Consider the following 26,622-nt stretch of genomic DNA (forward strand, 5'->3'; position numbering starts at 1 on the left):
GTCATAATACTTGGAATGTTTTCAAAATTGTTACAGAAGTAGTTAGAAGAATGCTAAGGGGGTATTTCTAAGTGAGATCTTCTTAGAACCGAGTAGTGTCAGTCGCCAGGAGCTATGGGGGGAGTGCATCCACCGCGCTGAGGGAGTCTCCTCTATATCCTGCAATTCTACACGAATGGAAGCAATTCCCATGTCTCCCCTTAATTTTTTAATGTAAAACATTATGTAAAACAGTTTCAGAGAATGTTTACATTGCAGGGTTATGTCCATTTCTACTGGCTCCACTAGAGACACCTCCTTGTGCGTAATGGAGTTTTACTCCATTAACAAACGTTAGCCGAACTCCTGCTTTGCGTGAGGATGTTTAACATCTTCAAATTTCCCACAGGGGAGTACTGATTCAATGCCTTCCTTTAGGTAATATTTAAGGTGCTCACGGCACTCGCCGAGCGTGTACATCAGGTTCCATCATTGCCATGGCATCACAGAATGAGGAGACCTCGCCAGCACTAAGGGAGCCTCAATGCTAGAAACAGGAAAGAGCAAAAATAATTTTTAACAGTTTCATGCTTGGGGAGGGAGGGGGACGACATTTTAAATCAGGGACAGGGACATTCTAGTGTTACAAATACTTTATATTCCTGCCACTATAGTGCTTTAAATAGTGGTGCTGTCAGTGTATAAAAAGAGAAGTGCAAGAGTGCGCCTTTTATATAGCAAAAGTTTCTGCCTCACTCAGAATGGCAGATTTTCTGAAACAGGTCTTCCTTTTTTCTTTTTTTTTTTTATTATTATTATTATTTTATTTTTTTTAAGTGGCACTATAACAACTACAGCTTAATGTAGTTGTTCTGGTGTGTATAGTATGTCCCTGCAGGCTTTTTTCATTTTTAGAGAAAAGGCAGAGTTTACATTACTGCCTAGGAACACCTCTACTGGCAATTACTCAGAATGGCACTGGAGGTGCCTCCTTGGTCAGTGATGCACAGTGTGCAGCACTGACGTTTAGTGTCTCTATGTTCTGCGTGGAGGTGCTGAATGTTCCCCAAATAGTTTTACTGATTCAATACATCTCTATAAAGAAATGCTGATTGGCGCAACTCAGCCTTTTGACATGCATGCAATATAGCCTCCCAATGCTTTCCTATGGGAAAGCATTTGATTAGCTGAGATTGTCAAATATGATGATCTCAGCCACGGAGACGAGACAGAGGCAGCCACTGCGAAAATGGCGCAGCGCTGAAAGAAATGTTGGTAAAATCACCTTTTTAAATGTCACCTAAACAGTGTTTTTGCAACAATACATACACACTTCTATTCCTGACACTGTAGGGTTCCTTTAAAGAATAAAAAAAATCCTTCAAGATGAAAATGCACCTTTTTTGTGTTAGTAGTTTTACTCATTTGTCTTATTTTGTGATAGTAAAATCATCATGAAAAAATTAAGCCTGGCAAACACTAGGGCACTATAGCATTAGGAATATATATTTGTAAAGTGTTCCTTTAAATTTTATTTTTCAAATTTTTATTTTGTACATTTTATTTGGTAAAATAATTATATACATATGTACATTTTGTTAAATTAAGACAGAAGTCTTTGTTGCTAAAGTATTGACTCCAAAATCCAAACATATAGCGTTCACTTTTGAATAAAATCCATAAACTACTTTATTCACCTCTTGAAGATCACCTCTGGCGGCTACCAAGAACACAGCCAATTGCGGTGGGTCAACCCTGAAATAATGACACTGCAGTATCTACTAAATGGCAATGTTTTAGAGTGCCACTGCACCCAAACCACGTCCCTAAAAGTTATTAGTCTGGATGCCTTTAGCCGTCCTTTTCAGGTAAACTGTCACTCCCTAAACATGACATTTCATCTATACATTGTGCTGTTGTTTTTTTTCCCGTAGGGTAAGCATTTTTTTCCATTATAGTTTCACTGTAACTGATGGTGCTTGAGAAGCTAAGGAGATTTGACACAATGTTTACCTTAGTTACATAGTTTATCTGTTTTATAGACTTTGTATACTTAGATAACCTGGATTGTTACCCTTACAATGTGTTTTCACAGCACATTGGGGTGTTTTTAGCATGTTTTATTCAGAATAGCCCTATGCAGAAGCAGTGCTGTATCATCATTGTGCATTATGACCAAGAAGTACCCTTTTATGTGTTAATCTCATGTCTATATGCTTCTCAACATCTATGTTTCAAGTTTCAGTTTATTATTAATCAAACACACGTTGGTAAGGGTTGGTAAAAAAAAAAAAAGAGGGTGCTGTCCTAAAGAGGTATCCCTACCATGATGTCCCTTGAGAAAGGCACACTGTTAGGTGCCGAAACGTTGAGGATGTAGATTTATACATTTCTATCTCTCAATAGAGGCCTCTGTGCAAGTGGCATATTGTGATTCTATTGGTAATAGCCTCTGGCACTTTTTGTGTCATTTGTGTTTATTGGGTTTTTGAACTTGCATTGTGTGTTCAAAATATTCAATAAAGTATTTACTATCAGTTTATCATTAAAGGGACAATACAGGCACCCAGACAACTTCAGCTCATTGGATGAGTGTAATGATCCTGTCAACTTAACCCTGTAATAGTAGTTATTGCAGATATTGATAAACTGCAAAGCGTACCTTTCAGGGTTAACTCCACCTCTAGTTCTTGTCTACCAGACAGCCACTAGAGGCACTTCCTGGTGGTTAAGCGACTTTTGGTTGACTAACTGATGCTGGATGTCCTCACACTCTGCATAAGAACATCCAGTGTCAGCTAAAATTCCATAGGAAAGCATTGATTCAATGCTTTTCTATGGGTAGTCCTGATGTGATCACGGTGCTTGCCGCGCATGCACATTACCTCCCCCAGGATGACGTTGGCGGAGGAGGAGCAAAGACAGAGCCTAACCCAGCACCGAGGGACATTAGTGCTGGAATCAAGTAAGTGACAAAAGGGTTTTTAACCTTTTCAACATGGGGTGGGAGGGCAAGGGAGAGGCAGCACTATAATATTCCTAGAACTAGTTTCCCTTTAATACATGCATGCTTACCTAATTATTATATATTTTTTAAATTGTGCATATTCAACAAATTCCAATATTCCTGTTTGAACATGTCGGAAACTATGACTGCTTGTCTACGCTATTGTGGCAATGTAAACTTATTTGTATTCACTTGCACAGCAAAAATGCTACATTTTTAAATTTAAAAATAAATGTCCGCATATTTTAAGTCTGGCCCAATGTTTTTTTATGGTAAGAAGTTGTGATAACTTTATGACCATCTCCGAATAAGTAACTGGTATGCTTAAAGGGTTAAATCCATTGGGCCATGTATACTGAGCATAGGTACCTTTATAAAAAAATACATAGTTTTTTTATGCTGTTGTCAGGGCATGATAGGCGCTTCTCTTCATGTGACATAACTTTACTGGCGAGGCGGCGCTTTTCACAGCAAACTAATTTGGTATCCTTGAATAGGCAATCCCACTTAAGGGTACTAAATTAGGGGGTCATCTACTAAACAGTGCCCTAATTTATAATCCAAAGTAGGAAAATCCCACATCAGGTTTTCAAATTAGGGAAACCAGCTACTAAACTGCTCCCTCATTTTTTATTCTAAACAGAGGAATCCTTACTAGCTTGGATTTTTTTTTTTTTAGAAAAGCTGGGCCTGGATTTAAAGCATTTGGACTGGTGGTAGTTGTTGCTGACATTTGGACCAAATTCAGGGCCTGATTTGCAAAATTCTCATTGTTGATTAGCATGAACAATGTTCAGATTTTGCAGTCCGAATAGCCCTGCATGCAGCCCAATCATTGTGCCCTATTTGAGTCCATTCGGACTTCACTGAATAAGCACTTCAGTGCTTGGTAAACATGCAAATACAGTATTTTATATAGGATTTGCAAGCAATCACTGAAAATTTTAAACCAGACACATAATGGAGCTGAGACACTTAGGATGCTTAATTGTTCAAAATGACCAAATTGTGATTCGATTTACTGTTAGTAAATATGAGAATTGCAAATCTGATTGAATAATAGGGCTGTTATACTTGGTTATACAACAGTGATCCTTTTTGTTTAGACCCAACAATAAAAAGATGGTCAGACTATCTGGCTAAACGTCAAGTAAACCAGTTGATCATGTCTGCATGCGTTATATGTTGATTAGCAGTGACACGATTAACATTTTTGTTTGTGTGAAGTCATTGACCATTGATTGTGTATTTCTTTGTAGCCTAATCTTGATAAAATTTGTGTTGTTATGAACTGATTGCAGTTTATTTATACAATTATAGTCATAAATATGTCTGTCTGCTAATTGCACTTATATAATTTCACAAATGAATATTGTGTATTATACATGCATTTTAGGCAAATCATGGCTTCGGAAAAATCTGGCCCTGGAGAAGATACTCTGAACAGTGATACAGATTCAACAGACAGTGATTTCTTGGAAACGGATTCTTCCTGTGAAAGTGACAGTGACAGTGAAAGCATTGCAACCACTATACACCAAATTTCAGGTGATACAATAATTATTAATTTATCATTATTAATTAGTTCACTTAGTCCACTTTGAAGCACTTTGCAATTTTGCAAATAACTAGGAAATCAATTCTACTTGACCGCAGAATGACAATCAGATATGTGCTTGGATCAAGAAGCTATAACCCCACAAATAAAAAATTATATTCATGAGTATTATGTTTTTGCAAGTATTTATCCAATTGCTGTTTAAACATCTGTGTAGACTGATAAAACTACCTCTTCGGGCATAGAATTCCACATCCTTATTGTTCTTACTGTAAGAAGCTATTTCCTTTATCTAAGACTAAATCACCTTTCTTCGTCTAAATGTGTGGACATGTATAGTCCTGTTTATGAACAGATTTTCAGACAATGGTATGTATTGGCCCAAATATATTTGTGTAATGCTATCATATCCCATCTGAGGTGCTGTTTTTCAAAACTAAGCAAATTTACATTTGTTAACTTTTCTTTATAACTAAAATGTCCCATTCCTTTTATTAATTTTGTAGCCCACCTGTACACTTTATTTTAGTGTCGTAATATCCTTCTTTACAACAGGGGCCCAAAATTGCACTGCATTTTCAAGGTGTTGTCTTACCAGTGATTTATAAAGAGGCAAAATTATATTTTAATCCCGTGAATTAATGACCCTTTTTATACATGACAATACCTTACTAACCTTAGCAACTGCTAATTAACATTACACCTTGTTGCCTACAACAATTCATTACTATTTAGGGTGTAAGTTGTATGTGTATTCTTTACTCTGAAGTGCATAACTTTGCATTTTCCGACATTAACTTTCATCTGCTATTTCAGTGCTCAGTTCCCCGGTCTATCTACATCCTGCTCACATTGTATTACTTTACAAAGTTAATGCTCATGATTTCCTAGCTTGCATTCATTTGAAATTATTCACTGACTTTTTTGAGATTTTTCCCTTAGGGTCATATATTTGTATTTTAGCAATTTTCAATTTGAAATGTTACTGCTAGCTGAGTGAAATGGATGGGAGAGATGTCACTCTAGCTGCACTGTTCTTTTGCTTGTGCTATGGTTGTTATGTATTAGAATTACCTCATTCCCTTTTACATTGTAAAAACAGTGTTGAGCACATGCACCATTATTTATTAAACTATTACTGTACCTTCATGCAAACACCAAAAAATATATTTAAACATACCTCTGCATTCAAAAACCATCACTACACATAAATGCATGGTTGCAGTCAAACTCCAACAATACATTCACACAAATATACTTCATACAAAAACATGCTTACATTCAAACACACAAACTCTGCTCAATGCTAAATACAACCTTGCAAGCATGGGAAAATGGTAGAGTGGGCCCTGGTGCAAGATTTGTTTTGGGCACCCCCCATTGCAAAGGTGGTCAAAAGGTAGAGCCTCAGCTGTCAAAGCATTGCTGGAGTTGTACAATTGATGGGAATCTACCTTTTGACCACGTTTGCAATAGGGGCTGCCCAAAAAAGCTTGCACCAGGGCCCACTCTACTTAGTTTGTGCCACTGGCATGGTTAGAAGGAGAGGCCTTGCAGAGGCTTCAGACAATAGAGCTTTTGTTTTTGTAAGCTGTTTTTTTTATAACCTCATTTTTTTGGGATTAAAGAAGGGGAAGGCTTGCAAAGAGATCTGCAGCTTTTGCAAGCGGTTTTATATATACCCCCAATGAAAAAATGCATAATTAAATGTATACAAGTTCATTTGTGGTATGTCTACTAAAACATTTTTTTAAAATTTATTTTGTATTTGGGCAGATGAGTCCTCTTTTGATTAAACTTTACTCACAAACAGGAGGCCTTTGCAGGCTCTAACATGCAATGAACAGAGCAGGAGATAAGGAATTTTAAAGACCATGTGTTAGAAGGGAAGTTATAAAAACAGAATCCTTTTCAGGATGTGTTTTAAGAAGGCTGTGTAATTCTCAACCAAGGCATCTGTGCCTAGGGCTATGTAACCAAAGCGATTTATCTCCTAAATAGCAAAGAATTGAGCAGTGACACTGCCGGGTCATGACTGATGCACCAACACTGCGTCATTAAGCTAAAGTTGTTTGTGTGCTTAGAGTACCCATTCATTTTTTGTTTTTTTAATTATTTTCAAACTATGTGCATCTATAAACTGTGATTATGGAGGTGCTTACTTTTTTTCTTTTTGATGTATGCAAATACACTTCTTATATATATTTCCTGTAGATGTAGAAGTGAAGAAAAATAAAGGATTCCTTGATAAGATGCATGAGTTTGTCACATCCCAACTTTCAAAAGCCCTGTGAGTATTTACAATCTTCATGGAGATGTATGTACTTCTGATAATCTATATGTTACACAAAAGAGCATGCTTTATAATGTGATACAAATAGAACTATTTGTGCAGAGTCTAAACTCTGATAAAATCAAAAGATTTCTAAAGAATTAAATGTTTTTTTCTAAAATATACACCCCTGCCTCTACAGTTCCAACTTCCGATCACAATTACTAATGATCACAAAAGATCTCTCTTGCTTGTCCCTCTTACATATTAGGTGGATGGGGAGGAGTATCATTGTACAAATGAGCACACTTCTGAGAATCATATATTTTATTTAATCCTTACCTATAGTGAAACCCTCTACTTCACTAGGTCTGCCTTGTCAAATAAGCCCTCTTGACTAAAATTCATCTTCTCACACCATTTGAGACTCCTTGCATCTCTTTCTCACATAACAGGGTTTCCTCCTCCATGCATATGGCCAGGTGGAAGAGGGATTTTACTATTTAACCTTTGCAGGAACACCATGTGAAAGTATTTTGATACTGACCCACCACTTCTCAACTTCCACTCACATCCAAAGATGGCATGCTAACTTTTAACATGCTGGTATAATATAGCATCTTACTCACACAATACATTTCCAGATGTGGTTTGCCACTGCTAGAGCTGCAAATCTGCTGTGGCCATGACCTAACAAATCTGGTATAGCTGACCATTAAGTAAGCCATACTAAAAATATATTTACATGGTAATTGTCTGTATCATGGACACAGATTACAGACATACCTAAAACTTTTGTTATAAACAAAACCCTAATACATGTACTTAACCTAACACAGGACCAGGAGATGCTTATTCCCCGGGCACAAATTAAATAATATGCCCCACACGGATGTCCATCACTACCCAAGTAAAACGTCCCTTCCTAGTTTCCCTTCATTCCCAGACTAGCTCAAAGGGTTACTCCAACCAAAAAACCTTGGTTTTGAAATGTAGTAACCAGTTCTGTGGTCGTCCACCATTTCGCCCCGCCCACAAATAAATGAAACAATGCATAAACCTATCTTTTCTTTCCTGCAATGAGGCGCTCTCTGATCCTGAACTACTTTTTGCTGAAGCGAGAGGGAGCTAAGGGAGGACCAGCTGAGGAGAGGACAGGGGTGACACAAAGGGGGGCCAGGCTGCAATTGGCTATCTGTTGCAGCAAGCTGTGCATGCTGGGATTTGATGCCATTTTTACGCAGCCAGGGTTAACTCCTGTATGTGCAGTGTTTCATAACAAATTGCTGCACATACAGACTGCAAGCACCACGACCTCTTCAAATGACTGACATAGTTATGGCTCTTGGAGAAACCTTTTAAATCATCTGCCAGGTTTCTCTATATACTTCACACAACAATGAAAACAGTAAGTGGGCGCAAATCGGCAGATCTCTTATTTGTGGGATGGCTGAAATGGCAGGCTAATGTAGTAGACAGTGCATTAGCCTGCTGATGGAAAAGGAAGGGGGCAGTTTAATTACTAATTCAAGAGTGGACAGAAAAAGGCCCCCTCTCGTAAATGAAACAAATTAAACTCATGAATGTCTCCTAGGATGGGAGAGAGGCTTGATTGCAACAGAATTGCGCAATCTGTTGGCAGAGCCTCATTTGTTAGAATAGCCCAGGCTCATAGAGCTGTGGAACTCCTGATTATATCATAAGCTATCATCCTCTCGTGGTCTCATGTTGTTGGTTAACTAAGTGTCATGTTTATTTTAGATATCCTCGCTAACACAATCTGGAGCATTTTAGAAAGAAATATTATTTAATATAAGGTTCTGTAATATTTTATTTGGATCTTGTTCAACGTATGCTATTTTGTTTATACCATGATTCATATAGCAGTGTCTCAAATTACAAGAAGTAGTTGTGCACTTGCTTTTCGGTAAATTATTTTTTCCCTCTTCATTATTATGAGCTATTATGAGCTATTATGATCTCCATTAAACATGACTTTAACCCATTCAATTCCAGGCTTAAATACAATTATATGTGGAAAAGTATATATGTAAATTACAGTGACATGTTATAGTTAAACTACTTTGAGAGACTTTTTACAAATATTTTTGGTTTTCTCTTGCAGATATGCCAGTCTTCTAAATGATTATGTTGAATCAGAGTTCTTTTTGATTGATGGAGATTCTTTGCTGATCACTTGTATTAGAGATGAAACTTTGAAAAAAGGGCAAGATTTGCATTTCTTTTTCCTGCTAGAGCGTTTTTTACTAAACATGAAAAACAAGGGGGCCATATATGTGGTTATTTTCTTTGAGGTTGGTACATTTTTTTTTTTTTTTTATTAAAACATTGTAAACATAAAAATATAGAATGTGATGGCATTTGGCCCTTCTAAACTGCCCAGTTTTCTAAATACTTTCATTAGTCTCTTTTATCTAGGATAGCCTTATGGCTATCCCATGCATTCTTAAACTAAGGCTATTCCATGCATCCACTACCTTCTCAGTAAAGTAATACTGATATTTTTAAACCTTTGCCCTTCTAATGTAAGACTATGTCCTCTTGTTGTGGTAGTTTTTCTTCTTCTAAATATAGTCGCCACCTTTACTGTGTTGATTCCCTTTATGTGTTTAAATGTTTCTATCATATCCCCCCTGTCTCATCTTTCCTCCAAGCCATACATGTTAAGATCCTATAACCTTTCCTGGTAAGTTTTATCCTGCAATCCATGAACCAGTTTAGTAGCCCTTCTCTGAGGTCTCTCCAAAAGTATTAATATCCTTCTGGAGATACGGTCTCCAGTAGTGCGTACAATACACCAAATGAGGTCACACTAAGGTATGCTGCATTTTATCTTTATCTAAATCTCTTAAGTTTTGCTAAACAAAAATAAAATACGTTGCAGCTTTCAATAGCATGAGTTAAAGGGAAAGTAAAAGAACTGTGATCCACTTTGAAGTGGAGTTATGTCAGCAGCTTAGCTCACATGTATCTCTCATTTGCTGGGCTGTGCATACACTTAGAATATATCTAGTAAGGAAGTTGCTTTGTGAAAATAGGAAACATTGCGAAAGGTATAGGGTCATGTTGTAGAAACCTGTGAAACTTTTAGTTTAAAAAAAAAAAAAACACTTGTGAGATTTAAATGTGAAGAAATACACATCATCAATATGAGGCCAACATAGAATTTCAGATGAAGCAGCCTTAGAGACAAAACACATTTCCTTTCTCATTTTAACGATATTTTACCAATCTCTGTTGCTTACAAAATGTATTTTACTATAGCTAAAGGAACACCCCAAACACCTAAAGCACTGGATCTTGCTGTAATGCTTTATGTGTAGAGAGCATCCTCTTTTTCAGTTTACAAAAAGTGCAGATTTCAGTATAAATTGGAACTTTTATAAATTAAAGGGACAATATAGTCACCGGAACAACTACATTGCATAATATGTATTGTATTTGTTCTTGTGAGTATAATCATTCCCTTCAGGCTTTTTGCGATTTACAGTTTTTTTTCAGAGAAAATGCAGTGTTTACATTACAGCCTAGGGTCCCTCCGCTGGCCACTCCTCAGATGGCTACTAGAGGTGCTTCCTGGGGCAGTGCTGCATATTCCCATTCAGTGTATCCACCCTGTGCATGGGGTCACTAATGTTTCCTCACAGAGAGATGCATTTATTCAATACATTTCTATGAGGAGATGCTGATTGGCCAGGCCTGTGTTTGGCTTGTGCTGGCTCTGCCCCTGATTTGCCTCCCTGACAGTGTCAGCCGATTCAATGCTTTCCTATGCAAAAAAGAATTGTGATAGGCTTTGATCAACACTTCTGATGATGTCCATCAAGCAGGCAGATCAGGGACAGAGCCAGCAGCAGATTGTAATAAAGGTAAGATTTTACTATATTTATGGGGAATGAGAGGTTAGGGGGGCTAGATGGTGTTTTTAACACTGTAGGATCAGGACTACATGCTTGTGTTACCCACCCTATAGTGTTCCTTTAACCTGGTTACACGCACCAAGTAGTCAAACAGACAACCAAAACTGTTACTTCCTGCTTTGTTTAGCTCAGTGGAGCCAAACTCAAGATGCAAGCAATGACCTGCATTGGGAAGTCTGTGATTAAATAGCCACGAAAAGTCTGGACAGGGTTAGAAGGGGGGGACTTCCAAAGACTGTAGATATGAAATCTGCAGGTTTTGCAAGCTGTTTTTAGATATACCCCAATGAAAATTGCATAATTAAATGCATGCATGTATTTATTGGAGTATATCTGCTAAACAGTGTTTTATTTTTTTTGGAGTGTCCTTTTCAACAGATTGTATTAGTGAACAAAAGAATGAAGGTTGAAAACAATTATTAAAGGGTGGCTCTTTTAAAGTGGCACCAGCACCATATTACAAAATTTGAGTATTTCATATAGATAGAATCTTAATGAAATACTTACATTGATTGACTGTGCTGGAATTTAATGGAAAGTCCAATGCAGTCAAATATATCATAAGACAACATAGGGACGTATACATACAATATAAACAATATACAAATACAACTCGTGAGTTATTTTACATATATTTGAACAAACTTCATGCATACGTGAAATATGTTTATCAGGAGTAAGTAACCCCTCATATATTTATTGCCAGTGCCTTGAATGGTAAAGACGGTCCTGCTATGAAAGCCAGTAGAAAATCAATTTCTCCTAATTTTTGAATGAGGTGACCTTAATCCCTTTGCAAATAATTATACATAATAAATAGGAAAACCGATCCAGAGATAGCTGTGGTGGACAATGTTATAGACTAGTTTATGTTCCAACACACAAAGGATGGACTTTACGCTGTTAGGGAGTTATCGTGCCTGTACTACCCTTCAGCCTTTGAAGATAGACAGCGCCGTATTCATGTTAAGAACAGAGGAGTCCCCGCTAATATCTCAGCTGAAGAGCTGACACACTATACCCAAAGGCTGCTGACGACTATACTACCTAATTCAGTTGCCAGAAAGCTGTCCATCAACAGGGTATATCGCATAACAGGCTCACCCAAGGCTCAACTTGACCAGATACAGGATGTCATACTCCGATGCACCTCCTCTCAAGATAAGGCGTACATTATGCTGGCCCTAAAAGGCAAAACGTCATTGCCCTTTAAAGGTACATCCCTAACCTTCTTTCAGGACCTCAAAAGAGCCACACTACTTTGGCGCAATTTCCTCGCTCAGGTCACCTCTCAACTAAGAACCGCTGGAGTGGCCTACAGATGGGGGTTCCCCTGGAACTTTGCTGGCGACATATAACAGGACTGTTCACACACTAGAATCTGGGGCAGACATACCCACCTTCCTAACATCACTGGGCATGGGAGATCAGAACGTGAGAACATCTACGGAAGTGCCCACCAGCTCCTGGGACCCTTCCAACACAGCCCCATTCACACCGTGAGCTGCCACCTCCAGGGCGCCAGAAACTTGAAAGGAGTGAGCATACAATCTACTGACAAACCAAAACGACAGTCACCACCCAAGGAATCCATAGCCTACACAGTTGTGCCAAATAGTTTCTCATTTTCTGTTATGCTTTTATGTTTTTTATAAGGCCAATAACCAAAGGCTGGATACGCCACCACCTTGGTTAGGGGTAACCCAATCAGATGTGTATTTCACACTGCCCTCTTACTTACTCCCCTTAGCATCAGATGACGCACAAAAGGCCATTTAAGCTGCACCATCACCCCTCCAGCGGGATTAGCTACTCATGTAGCAACAAGAAATAAAATGCAAGACTGCCACTACAGCCCTAGGATGGTCTATATTGCACACTAATTACGCCTAATATGACCATAGACAGAGCATGCATTTACCATCACTCATGTACAAGAAACTGAGGGTTTTTTAACCCAGCGATGATAGCAGGTTTGCCTAACTTGTAATTTGAATGTAATCATGCAACAACCGATTTACACACCGACATGTCTTGCCTAAAAACAGAATGCCGGCTTAGTTCCATCTGTCATGTTAGAGTCAAATGTTGTTTATAATTAAAAAATGAGGCGGATGTAGCAGGAATTTATGTATAATCTTGAAGACAACCAAAACATTGAATGTTATCTTTTATTCATGCATTTCCATTCCATCCTTTACAGCAATTAGCACTGTCTCAATATAAGAAAGAATAATAAAAAAAAGACGCACCCCAAGCACCACAGCACTACATATTCCTGTATTGATATTGTTGCCATTAGTGGCCAGGTGCCCCCTCTGTATTTAGTCAAACTATTTTAGAACAGTGACTTCTGTGAGGTGCTGCTCCCTGCCTCGATTACTAAGTACAAGAGGCAAAAGCTCTCTGTTTAAGCTGCAGTCTTCGAATTAAATCGGCTTGTTGCAGGGGTGGATGTAAAAGGGCCATAAAGAGTAGAGAAACAGTTATTTAAAGAAATGTATGGCTAGGAGTGGCAAGGGGTGGGGAGGGGATTGATAGGGGGAATGGTTGAGCAGACTAGCCATTGGGTTGAAAATGTTGACCATACCAATTTTTCTTACTTTTGCTGACGATGTCAGACATGGTATTGGCATATCTTGACAAACTGATGAAAGAATGTTGTATTTATTTGCAATCTTTTTCTATCTGCAGGATATGGAACATATGTATATGGGCCAATCTGATCTCATTTGCTTGCGTACTCAGCTGAGACTGCACTTGAAAGAAAATACAGATACCGTTGTCCATACCTTTCCAAGTATATTATCAACTGAATGGAAAAACTTTCTTCTTGAAGAATGCCCCTATTTCTTAATGGTTTCTGATGAAGGAATAAATGTTCATCAAACATTATTTTTACAACTGGTAATCATTAATGCTCTGGGAAACAAAACAAATGTTGTGCTCACTGCTGGACAGGAAAATGACCACCTGAGAGTGTATGGCTACTACGTTGACTCTCAGATACGTCACCATACATTCATGAAAAAGGTAAGTTTATTTTGAAACCAATATGGCATCTTCTGAAACTCCGCTTACATAAAGTATTAGAATATACTAAGACATTCATAAAGAACATCAAGGGATTACCTATTATACAAAATAGTAACATTAAACCTATACCAATACTTGAATAGCTAGAATTTGGGTTCAGATTATGTACGTAAATTAAGAAAGATGAAAACATGTATTAGTCTTCCTTTTAGCTATGTATCTGCTTGTCTATCTGTCTAAGCAGCAAAAAAGTCATCACCTTGACCCTATTGCATGCCCAACTGCTAAGCACACTCTTATTTATACAAATGAAAAAAACACTTGAGGGATATGAATATCTTAATACATCATGCTTTTTCAATGTACACTCATAAGCAGTGACAGGATTATCAAGTCTTTTTAAATGTGTAGTACCTTGTGAGAAGCTAGGGATGGCTAGGGATGTTTCATTTCCATAGTGCGGTTTAAGGATTCCATAAATGGTCAATGATTCTATTTTTTAGAAAACAACAAGGTAAATTATATGAGTAGTTATATGAGATGTCAATTACAGAGTTACTGTTGATGAATAATGCAATAATCCTACATAAAAATACATAAGAACTAAAATAAGAAAAAAAAAAAAATACAGCATAATACTACAAGGACATGTTTATAAAGGAAAAAAAAAAATCAAAGCACACTGTTATCTAATTTCTCTATTTGCAATGTGGGGAATGTTATTGTCTCAACACAATTTTTCTGGCACCCGTTAGATCCTCTCAGAGAGACTTAAACTTCCAGAAAAGCAACAGTAACTGTGCAGTCCACAATAACTTTTGAATAATGACCTGTGCTTTGATTTAAAAAGAGCTGTGTTTAAAACAGCGTCCATTGCTAAGGCTACTTGCAGAAATGCAGAGTGAAATTTGAAACAAATTGCCTTTCTGTGCTCATTTGCATGTCAAGATGAGTACTCTGGGATAGATGTTGAAACATAATTTCTCAAGTTTCTGTGCCCAAGGAGGGCTTTGCAAAGTTCAACTGGAAATACAGTCATTAATCTATATGGGCTGTGGGGAGAGTACCTGAAGGTGCTGCTCTTGTAGTTTTGCTGAATGTCAGTAACACTACAGGTTGCTGGGGAGTTTTGTAGCTGGCGAGCACTGTTGTACTCAGGGTCACTGCTTATTTCTGTGGGGCTCTGTGGTGCACATATATAGTGCGGATCAACTATGTGCACTACATATGTGCAGCACAGAGCTCCAACAAATTTTTCTAAAAACAAAAAAACAGTATAACATGATTCTCCTCCTCCTTCCTACCTTTTTCCATTTCCTCCCGCGATAGTCCAATCCAATGCTCCTCATATAGGACACAAACATTTAATCTTTCCTATAGGAAAGCATTGTATTCAGTGCTTTCTTTTGGTCCCCCACCTCACATAACCAGGTTTTACAGCCACTAGAGATGTACTTTAAAAAAAAAAAAAAAAAAAAACTGCAGTGTTTTACATTGCAGGGTTAAAAGTACAGAGCAACTGCACCCAGACCACTTCATTGAGATTAAGTGGTCTAAGTAACTATAGTGTCCTGTTATGGTGGTTAGAGTTCACTATTAAATAAATGGATTACCAGCGTTATATATATTACTAATTCTGTATCTACTGCTGGGAATGATACCACGTAACCCAACTAGTTAGAGCATTTCATGGGACATGGGTTCTCATTCTGTACATTATAATATAGAAGTACTTTGTTATACCATCTACTATCTCATTTTTTTTTTTTTAAATATCTACTTGAGTGCGGATTATACTGCATATATATACGATTGTGCAATATATCCATAAGCACAGGTTCTGTCTCTGTTATTGGTTTTCAATATAAATATCTCTATATTATTAGTTTTGTATATATATGCTTAACCTTGTAATTTTCTTTCACATGTGAGGCATTTGTGACTATGAAGCTGCTGCTTTTTTAAATTGCTTGTAATTTTTCCTTTGATGGTGTTTCTACTGTAACGGTATTACCCAATACGCAGAGTGAAAACCACCACCAGTATAATTGGAGACAGACAGAAAATTCCTAAGCCGGTCCTTAGATTGGCCGGATAAAATAGAAACTACAAGAAACGGCAGAAACAAACCAAGGTCAAGGGAAGCCAGAAATACACAATAGCGAGGAACAAAGCCGAGTCAGGGAAATCAGAATAGTCAAGAGAAAGATTGGTCAAAACTATCAAAAGGATACAGGAATGCGCTGAGTGGACAATAGGAACCACAACAGGGCACTGTTTTAGGGGCAGACTGGGCTATTATGATTGGGGGCATGATTATCATAACCATATCCCCAAAAGGTACGTGTGCGTTGAGCTCTTCTGACCTCATGGCACCGGTACGCATGTGCTGCGTCCTTAAAGGGGCGGCGCATAGCGGTTGGAGTCCCTAATGCTGAATGGAGCATCTCCCGGCGTGGGAGCGGCCGTCCGGCTGATCCCGACGTCGGCAGATCAGCGGACCGATAAGGTAAGTGAACGGAGGCTTACATCTACCAAGTACTACCTATTGTATTGTAGAACCCTGTTTGGCAGAAAATGCATTTACAGCATGGTAATTTTGACTTTGTATATGTACAATCTTTGCCTCATAGCACCTAGGGAACTAAGGCCTCAATTTTATATTTTTGGATAAGCTTTTCAAATTATTTGAAAGCATTTTTAAAAATATTTATTATAAAAAATAGTTTAATTTTGTAATATTTTCATATTTGTATTATAGTGATACATATATTTTTAGACATTATAATTTAAAAAAAAAAATTTTATCCAAAAATATTAAAATAATTTGAAACACATCCAACAGTATTACACTGAGATATACATGTCTTGGTAAAATTCTAAATAAAAACTCACTGAAGTTAATACCTCCCCACCAATTCAAGAGGATTCTTGTTGGAAAACACAAGACTTGAAATGATCACCATAAAGAGAAATTTAGAAAAAAAATAATACAGTAGTTAGAATGTAATTTTACATTCCAGATTGATAAATTACAAAATAAAATTGTCTTTGAAATTAATCTTGTGTTTTCTGTGTTGATTGTCTTAGAATTCTAGGAAGATTGCATCAGTTATCCCAGCAATAATTGGAAGTTCACAGAAAACATCTTCTCTAATGCTCTTTCAACATTTAAAGCCACAATCTATGGAAAAACAGGTACTGTAAATCCTAAAATGTTCTGCCTAATAGCATTATAGGCTTAGTGGGCACTAGGTAAGTTATTTGTGACAAATTGTTTTAATTCTCACTCTGAGAGGGCGTCAGGGCACTTCTGGCACCATAGCCACTACAGTGTGCATGGTGTTCTGTTAAATATTGTTAATGATTGTTGTCACAGCTAAGCAACTTGAATATACAATTCACTCAAAATTTCAAATTGTAGCAAAGTTAAATCCAAAGAGCAAAATGTAAGCAAACTCAAGCATCCAACATAATTATCCAGTAGTCCTGAAAATAACAATCATTCCTCTCTGTCCACCCCCTCAGCATTTAAAAAAAATTACCATAAGTAAAGTTTGCTCACCTTGTTTTTGCAGTGCAGGGACTCCTGCAACCTCCAGCTTCACCTTTAGTGTTGTCAGCATCCAAGCTGACATCACCCACAATCTCCTCCAATCCATTCCTTCTCAAAGAGAAGCAGTTGATAGGAGGTATGCATGTGCGGCCAAACCCTTCGCTCCTCCAATTAATTGCTGCTATCAACAGCATTTGATCTCCAGATTGAGTTTTACTCAGTTAGGATGAAGTACGTCTAGTGGACATGTTAATTACCTTTTTCCAGAACTTAGAATCCTTGATACTGCTCACCTGTCTTGCAACATCATGGAGGTGGTATGGCCTCCTCCTCGATGGTCAATAAAATGCTTCTCATAGAGGACACATGCATTCAAGGCTTCCATCAGGGGGGTAAAGCCAGTACAGTTGTATGGAGCCTGGACCCAATACCCCCAATATAGTGATTTCTGCCAGATATACACTGTTCTCCACTAATATTGGTACCTGAGCAAAGAAGGCTGTGAATTTATTTTTTAATGCTTAGCCTTTTAAACTTTTTTTTTTTTTTTTTAAATGCACAAAAAAACTCATGGATATCTAACAGTTGCAAACACACACACACAAAAAAAAATCTTTGTTAAGTATATGTGTTCCACCAGTATTGGCACATCAATCCACACAACATTCCTTGGTTGCAGGATGTGGAAGATGAGACTCCTGGGCCCCCTATTAATTGTTCAAACATGCTGTGCTACCGTATCACCAGGGAATCTACTGTATCTCCTTCATGGCTACAAATCAGAAACAGGGAGGGAGAAATAAGCACAATCAATTAAAAAAACTGCTCACCCCTCTCAGCTCATATGCAATACCACAAACACATACACTTCATGCACTACACACACTGCATCCACTACACAAACACAGGCACTGTATTCACTACACACACTGCTTCCACTACACGCACTGCATTCACTACACAAACACTGGCACTAAATCCACTACACAAAACCAGACTCTGCATCCACTACACACACTGCATCCACTACACAAACACAGACTCTGCATCCACTACACACACTGCATCTGCTACACAAACACAGGCATTGCATCCACTACATCCACTACACAAACACAGACACTACATTTTCAACACACACTGCATCCACTACACAAACACAAACACACAGCATCCACCACAAACAAAGACACTGCATCCACTACAAAAACACAACGCTGCATCCACTACACAGACTGTATACGATGCACACACTGCATACAATACACACACTGTATCCACTACACAAACACAGACATTGCATCCAGTGCACAAACACAGACACTGCATTTACTAAACACACTGCATCCACTTCACACGCCACATCCACATCATAAACTCATCCACTGCATCCACTACACACACTTTACATCCACTATACATATACACACACACACACACACACACACACACTGAATCCACTATGCACATACACACCCAACTTGCATCCACTATGCACACACACTACATCTACTATAGACACACACACACAAACTGCACCAACTATAAACACTTCGATTTTACATATCCTGGTAGGTGGATTCCAGGGGAGCCCCGGTGGCCCAGGCCTTGAGCTGTGTAATGTACCCCAACATTTCTGATGGCAGCTCTGCAAGCGTATAAGCTTCCCTATATAAAATATATCCAATGCTTTCCTATGGTCCTCCACATCAGGTAATTGTTTTTACAGCCATTAGAGATGGAATAAAACCTGCAATTTAAACATTTCAGTTTCTAAAAAAAAACTGCAATATTATTATTATAATTATGATGTTATTATTTATATAGCGCCAATATATTCTGCAGCTCTTTACAGTGGGTTGGCGCACAAACATGTAGTTGTAACCAGACAAGTTGGACACACAGGAGCAGAGGGGTTGAGGGACCTGCTCAGTGAGCTCACATGCTAGAGGGAATGGGGTAAAGTGACACAAAAGGTAAGGATAGTATTGGACTAATGACAGTTGCAAGAGAGGAATCCGTCGGGAGCTATTAACAGTTTAATTGATACACTTTCATGAGGAAGTGGGGTTTTAAATGATTTTTTGAAGGAGTGGAGACTGGGTGAGGGAAGGGAATTCCACAGGAACAGTGCAGCCCTCGAGAAGTCTTGCAGGCGATCATTAGAGGTGGGAGTACGGACAGAAGATAGACGTAAGTCTTCAGCAGAGTGTAAGGGCCTAGACGGGACATACTTGTGCATTAGGGAGGATAGGTAGGATATCTTACATTGTAGTTCTAAAAATACAGGACCACTGCACCCAGGCCACTTCATTGAGATGAAGTGGTCTAGGTGACTAGAGGGATCCTTTAATTGGCTACACTTTGATGTTTAGTGAATAAATCTCTATTATTAGAGAATACTTTGCTTGAAAGCCTAGTTCTCCTAACTTTTGTTGATATTTGACTCCCAACTATACCTCTAAACCTCCAGGGATGCTTCCTGACTTAGACCACAGCTACTGGATTTCTCATATATGGACAATACCTTACAGTCATATCTGTTTTACTTATATACATTTCTTGTAAAATAAGAGCTCATTTATTAACATTGTATGTTTTGTTTAGGTACAAGATATGATTACCAACCTATTTACGATTTTAAAAGAAGGATCAAACATAAGGACTATAATCACTGTTGTTTCCTGCTCCTTGGTCTTGAAATTGTTTTCTGAGAATGGGGAAAGTTTTCCTATACAGGTTTGTCTATAATATACCTAAGCATTTCAAACCTATTCTTATAATGGCAATTTTTTATGTTTACACGTAAAGTATCTACATGCAATTGTTCTTTTAAAATTAACTTGTCAAATATTTTGTCAAATATTTTGCCTAAGGTTCAAAATTTGAAAATGAGTGATCTTAAATTTTCCTTTGGGCTTTTTATCAATGATTTGTTGTGTCATTTTTCTGTATCATTTTGAAAATCCTACCTTTTGGCTAAAACAATTATCACTTTTTATTAACTACAGCAGGACATGTCAGACAACTTATAATATATGAAAAAACCTTCATTCTTGTAGTAAATTTAAGGCCTAATGGACAATAGAAATACACATTTCAAAACGTGGTGACGTTAGATACATGACAGTATTGAAAAATAAAACAAAAATGTAGTCTAGAATTTGCTATTTGCTTGTAGGTTATACACAAAATAATAATAATAAAAAAAAACATATAATTAGACACTTATACCTCCCAGGGTACTAGTTCCAGTTTTGACGCAGCATGTAGATTCAGCCACAATCACAGCAGTATTGACGCAGTATAATTTTGACATAGGTCATGGTCACACCATCCTGACTCCAACTAATCTAAAATGATGCAAGCTGCGACATTTGAGCCTTCTATCTCTTTTTTAGGTCTTGCATCTAACCTGGCTTAGTACACGTGCACCAATGACCTAAGGACCTATATATAAATTCCTGTGATCTTTGGACCAGTGCCCCTTTGTAGTGTCTCAGAGCCCTTGAGTGCATCATACTGCAGTTCCTGATTACCATTTACCACATGTTCCAGTGTATCAGATCCGACTACATTCCTGGCCCTGAGTTTAGCTTTTCCTCTATTATAGGCTATCCTCACTATTTCTAGTGAGCCTTCTCCTGACCTTAATTATTTTATATTTAATTCTGATACTCCCAATTTTTGTCCTAAGCGTTAAACCCAGCCACCCAAAGGTCTGGTGATAGGCCTTTCTATCTCCCATACTGCCTTTGGTATTTCACTGACTTGTATGTTGCTGAGGATCCTCCTTGTATTCTGTCAATTTCCTATGTTCAATAATGGAGCACAATCTGCCGCCTTACAAAACCTGTTCAATTTCATATTATGACTGGGACAGCAACCACACAGAATTATGTTAATAAATATTGACCGCTTGTTATTCATTTCTTGAAGGATGGCAGAATCTCCCTGACATTGAATGACGTTGCTGATCTATGTAGAATGCATTGTCTCACTGTGGCCATTTTGCTGTGTGTGCCTCTTTCTCAAAGATCACAAATGAGGAATATTAAAGCTGACTGGAATGATCATGCATCATTATTTACAGATTTGGTAAGTTTTTTTTTATTTTTAATATATTGCTATGGTGTATTAAGTTTGTAATCAAACATGCCTAGTTTTGAAAGGCTATATACACTGTTGGTAAATTGTACCACACTGTGCACTGTTTTATGAGAAGAAATAACCAGTAGAGGGGGAAAAACATATATCATATATATCTTTTTTAATGTATTTATTGAATATATAAAATATAAAAATAGATTTGCTTACTGGTCCTAATTTTTGTTCCCTGTATTGGTCACGTCTCATTTGGTTTGTGAATAAAATTAACATTTAGTGCCTGTCCCCAAACCATCAATCAACTTTCCCCTTCAAATTAAAAAAAATAAAATAAAGAAGCTTTATTTGATATAATAGCATTACAATACGCCACATGAAATAAAAAGAACAAAACACTACATACACACACAACAGTGATATAGACATTTATGACTTGCACCTAAAGCTCCCTTTTATATGGAATTGACTTTAGCCAGCCTGGAAGCTGGAGTTCACCTCAGGCAGTTAAGGGGTTTATCTATAGATTTGCAACATTTCAAAGCAAAACTCTGCACAGAAAGACCACAGTGAAGTGGTCATGGTATGCAATATACAAAAGGAATCAAACTGTAGTGTTGAAAAAGTTATGAAACATGACTTGTACTTTTTGGTCCTTCTTCGTATGAAATAAATGATACAACACAGATTTAACATCAGACAAGTACAAAAGGAAGGAAACGCATTACTGGTCCTTGGAATTACTGGGCTTTATGTATCAAAGTATAGGGCACAATGTATAAACAGTCATAAGCATAAACAGAGATACATCAAGGTTATGGGTTATGGATTTGGGTTATGGGTTAGGATTACAGAAGTCAAAATAGTCAAATGAATGGAGCCGAGTTAAAACCGAAAAATACACACTACAATGAAATGCACCTCTGGGTATCATGATAGGGTAGTAACGAGAATGTGGTGTCGTCTTAAGTAGCTCTAAGATAAGTTCTATTGGTTATCATCATATATAATGCTAAAAGGTGCACAACCAATGTCAGCAATATGACGCAAAACACTAGCGCCAAAATGTGACGCGAGTCAAGGGAACAGCATAGTACACTTCTGAAAGGATGTCAGATTAAGACATGGTGTCAATATGTGTACGGTGGCATCCCAATGGCTGAGGGACAGTATGCAATAAGTATATTTATAAAAAAAACTCATCCGCTTATACTTGCAGACATATCTCTAGATGCCATCCTTTCTAGCATTGTGATGTCTGTCAGAGAAAAGGTATGGAAATTTACGTTCCTGAAGAACTCTTTCCAAATCGCCACAATCTTCATCTAAACTCTTTGTAGAGGAAGTTACCAGGAGTTGTGCCATTTTCATATTCTTGTGGGGTCTATGGTAGACCCGATGAGAACACAAGATCCTTAAAGGAACACTATAGTCACCTAAATTACTTTAGCTAAATATAGCAGTTTTAGTGAATAAATCATTCCCCTGCAATTTTACTGCTCAATTCACTGTCATTTAGGAGTTAAATCACTTTGTTTCTGTTTATGCAGCCCTAGCCCCCCCCCCCCCCCGCTATAATTGTCAGAGCCTGCATGAAAAAAAAAACTGGTTTCACTTTCAAACAGATGTAATTTACCTTAAATAATTATATCTCAATCTCTAAATTGAACTTTAATCACATACAGGAGGCTCTTGCAGGGTCTAGCAAGCTATTAACATAGCAGGGGATAAGAAAATCCTAATTAAACAGAACTTGCAATAAAGAAAGCCTACATAGGGCTCTCTTTACAGGAAGTGTTTATGGAAAGCTGTGCAAGTCACATGCAGGGAGGTGTGACTAGGGTTCATAAACAAAGGGATTTAACTCCTAAATGGCAGAGGATTGAGCAGTGAGGCTGCAGGGGCATGTTCTATACACCAAAACTGCTTCATTAAGCTAAAGTTGTTCAGGTGACTATAGTGTCCCTTTAACAGATCTTCTCATAAATGCTCAAGAATGCTTTTTCCAAAATCTGTTGTGCTACAAAATGATAATGGGAATTGAGATAAAACATTGGAAACATAGGAAAAGAGGGGAGAGTAGAGGGAATAAAAATTAAAAATTTTAACTAAATTCAAATGATGGTGATAATTACATCAAGAACATGAATGCTTCATTTTGTTTTCTGTAAATTGTATAATGCATATCATACATTAATTGAATAAATTAAAATAAAATGTATTGGAACATAGATATATCAAATATATCAATGCGGGCTTTCAGTACTCTCCATTTTTCAATTTATTCAGAGAAAAAGTTGTGAAAATACTGCGCTGAAACTGGTAAATAGCATGTCACAAAGCTTGGACTGGAAAATAGATTGGACAAATGTTTCTGATTTAAATGATGACCTCTTGTTGAAGAATGTAGCATATTTTTACGAAAAAGAAACATTGACAGGTATGGATATTATATTTTATACATTTATACTATTTGTTATAAGATAGCCGCATCAGAAACAGAAATAAATAAACATTAGCTACATTAGCTGAGCTTCTAGTTTAAACTAAAACTTCGAGTATATTCTACTGGTACCTAGGTACTATACATGGCTAATCCACATATTTTTATCCTATAGCTTTTTTCTTGTTTTTTGTTTTGTGAATTGCATTGATCAGCAACTGGAAATAGCATTATTAACATATTCGACTCTTGCTAACACCACTATATATCTGTTTTTCTGTGTTTTTCTTTACTTTTTTTAGTTACACTTCCTTAAATTAGTTTTTGGTTTGTGGCAGAATGTATTTATGACATTTTGAGGAATAAAGGAGAGATGAACATTTTGTAATTCCTAGATTTTCAATTTTTAAACAAGTGGACCATGTCTATTTTATATGTACATATCTTTTTGCATCATGGATAACTAAATATGTTGATAGAGGTATAATTTATGCTTCCCCTGCAGTCAAAGATAGAATATGCCATAGAGAGTATTTAAAGTGGCTCTGACACCTTCTGAGTTCTTTTGTAGACCCCAATGGTTACTTTGCCGCCAAGGTGCGGTGGATCTAGGATGCAGTAGAGGTTAGTTATGTTTACCTAATTCAGTATCCCACAGGCACCTCTATATTTGGTCTTTACCTCCTTGTGCTTCATCCACCAGAACCCCATTTACGTTTGTAAGAGTACAACACCGTTGTCTAAGGTGGATCCCATGAGTCCGAGAATGCACCTTAGATATTGTCTAACAATGAGTGAGACAATGCCGATTCCTACAGACGTTTATAGCAACGGCTGTGGAAACTGATAAAACTTAGGCTTTTACCATAAGTAGTCTCTGCTTTATCTCATGATATGTATGCATTAGAGTTTAAAGGAAAATCCAACACAGCTGTTGTGACTATTTCAGAAAGTTTTTATCTTTATTAAATGCTCACTTTTTTTTTAATTGGGAGGGGGGGGGGAGGAGGGGGGTTACAGAGCTGCTTTTCTGTTCTTTCTTCTTTGCTGCTACCTTAGATGACTAATATAAAATAAAAAATAATATTTAAGAAGATAGGCTCTATTTATCCTTGAAAGGTGATTTTATCATGTGGTGGATGATTATTTTGATGGAACTGAATAAATGTTGATATTTTGTCACTGCTATCATCAGAACTTAGTTTTTGTTTAATTTAAAATGTTATTTTAGATCTGAAATTTGATTTTGGAAGTACAATTGGTGAGATGTATACATTTCTTTGGAATACAACGTTGCAGTTAAGTCCATGGGGAAAAGAACTGGAATCTTCTCAAATCCGAACCACATCAACACCTTTTCTTTCAAACGATTCATCATTGATGGGTAATTACCTATAAATATGTCTGTTGATTTCTTGAAAATACAGATTTTGTTTTCAGTTTGAAAAATTAAGAGCACAGTGCAGAATTAGACCTGTGCAGCAGTTGTTTTTTTTATTATTTTTTTGAGACACTATCAAGATCCTATTAAACCCTTGTGCCTTGCAATTTAGTAAATAACCCTGAATGTTTTATTTTTATTGTATTGTTAAATATGTTTTTTATTATTCTCAAGTAAAAACGAAGAAAATGCCAAATGCTGGTCTCATACCCATGCGTTGTGCTCTAATTGAAACATTTGCCGGAGACATTATGAAAGGCCTACAATATTTAAGCAGGTAAGTGAAATCCTATTTTAGAACCTTCAAAATACTGCACTATATTTGTGGTTTAAATTAATAGGTGGTAATGGAATAAGTACAAAATTCCTATTTCAAATGAACAAATTTCCATCCATTTTTGTTCGATGAAAGAGATAAAGGAAGAGAAATATAATGTGAAATTTAGATGCTGTTTTATCCAATGTAATTTGTGGTTAATATGGGCCTGGAAAACTGAAACCAACTACAATGTGGAGTAACAACTTCCTGATCCAAGTAGAAATCTGACTGCAATTTTAGAATCAAGCATTTGGAAACCACTTCTAATTGGGCCTTTCACCTTCTGTTGGATCATCAGAGATGTGTGGAATGCGTTGGTACACTATGTATCTCTTAGGGATCTTGTCATGCAATAGATCTGTGGATAAGAATATCTAAAACAAGAATATTTTGAGAAAGTATTGGGTGGGCATTCCATACAATAGTTATGGGTCAGATGAACTAAACCAATCTACTAAATATAATGGATCGAGAGGACTCTTACCATGCTCTTACCCCAGCAGTTACTAGGTTCTTTTGACTGCCACTATTCATTCAGTTATGCATAAAATGAATTAATAGAAGAAACAGAACAGTTCAATTTCAAGAGAGAAGGAAACATAGATTTGAACATTGCTGAAGAATGGTTATAAAATATTTTAAGAAATATTTAATAGTGTATAACAAATGGCTAGCCTGCTCCATTCCTCTTTATCTGTCTTGTCTCTCTTCCTAACGCCCAAACTCGCATCCACCCCGCAGCAAGAAGGCCTTTTAATTTTACTAGATATAAGGACATATTTATGCTAAAACAAGTGGCAAAAGCATTCTTGTTGCCTTATGCTGCTCCTCCTCTTCTTCTGCCATTATATGCTTGTAACTAATTTATGTCACTACACCTGTGCTATGCCTGAAGATGCTAAGGATCTTTTACTAACCTCGAAATATTGACCATGATATATATCAGCATTCTGACATTCAGAGATG

At 37.2% G+C, this 26,622-nt stretch overlaps 1 protein-coding gene across 2 annotated transcripts in view; it reads left to right on the forward strand.

Annotated features, from left to right (window-relative positions):
* Nucleotides 1-26,622, forward strand: part of LOC134614422 (probable ATP-dependent RNA helicase DDX60) — a 118,941-nt gene that overhangs the window by 2,800 nt on the left and 89,519 nt on the right. Inside the window, exons 2-11 of one of the 2 annotated variants that reach the window (XM_063458190.1) lie at nt 4,383-4,534; nt 6,759-6,834; nt 8,942-9,131; nt 13,452-13,790; nt 16,884-16,991; nt 19,957-20,088; nt 21,289-21,447; nt 23,743-23,893; nt 25,128-25,280; nt 25,512-25,614. In XM_063458190.1, coding sequence (XP_063314260.1) covers nt 4,390-4,534; nt 6,759-6,834; nt 8,942-9,131; nt 13,452-13,790; nt 16,884-16,991; nt 19,957-20,088; nt 21,289-21,447; nt 23,743-23,893; nt 25,128-25,280; nt 25,512-25,614 — 1,556 coding nt within the window. In that variant the 5' untranslated portion in view covers nt 4,383-4,389. Of the gene's footprint in view, nt 1-4,382; nt 4,535-6,758; nt 6,835-8,941; nt 9,132-13,451; nt 13,791-16,883; nt 16,992-19,956; nt 20,089-21,288; nt 21,448-23,742; nt 23,894-25,127; nt 25,281-25,511; nt 25,615-26,622 lie in introns of those variants that run through there. The other variant, XM_063458189.1, reaches the window with a different exon arrangement.

This window comes from Pelobates fuscus, chromosome 6, assembly GCF_036172605.1.
Source record: "Pelobates fuscus isolate aPelFus1 chromosome 6, aPelFus1.pri, whole genome shotgun sequence".
NCBI classification, from domain to species: Eukaryota; Metazoa; Chordata; class Amphibia; order Anura; family Pelobatidae; genus Pelobates; species Pelobates fuscus.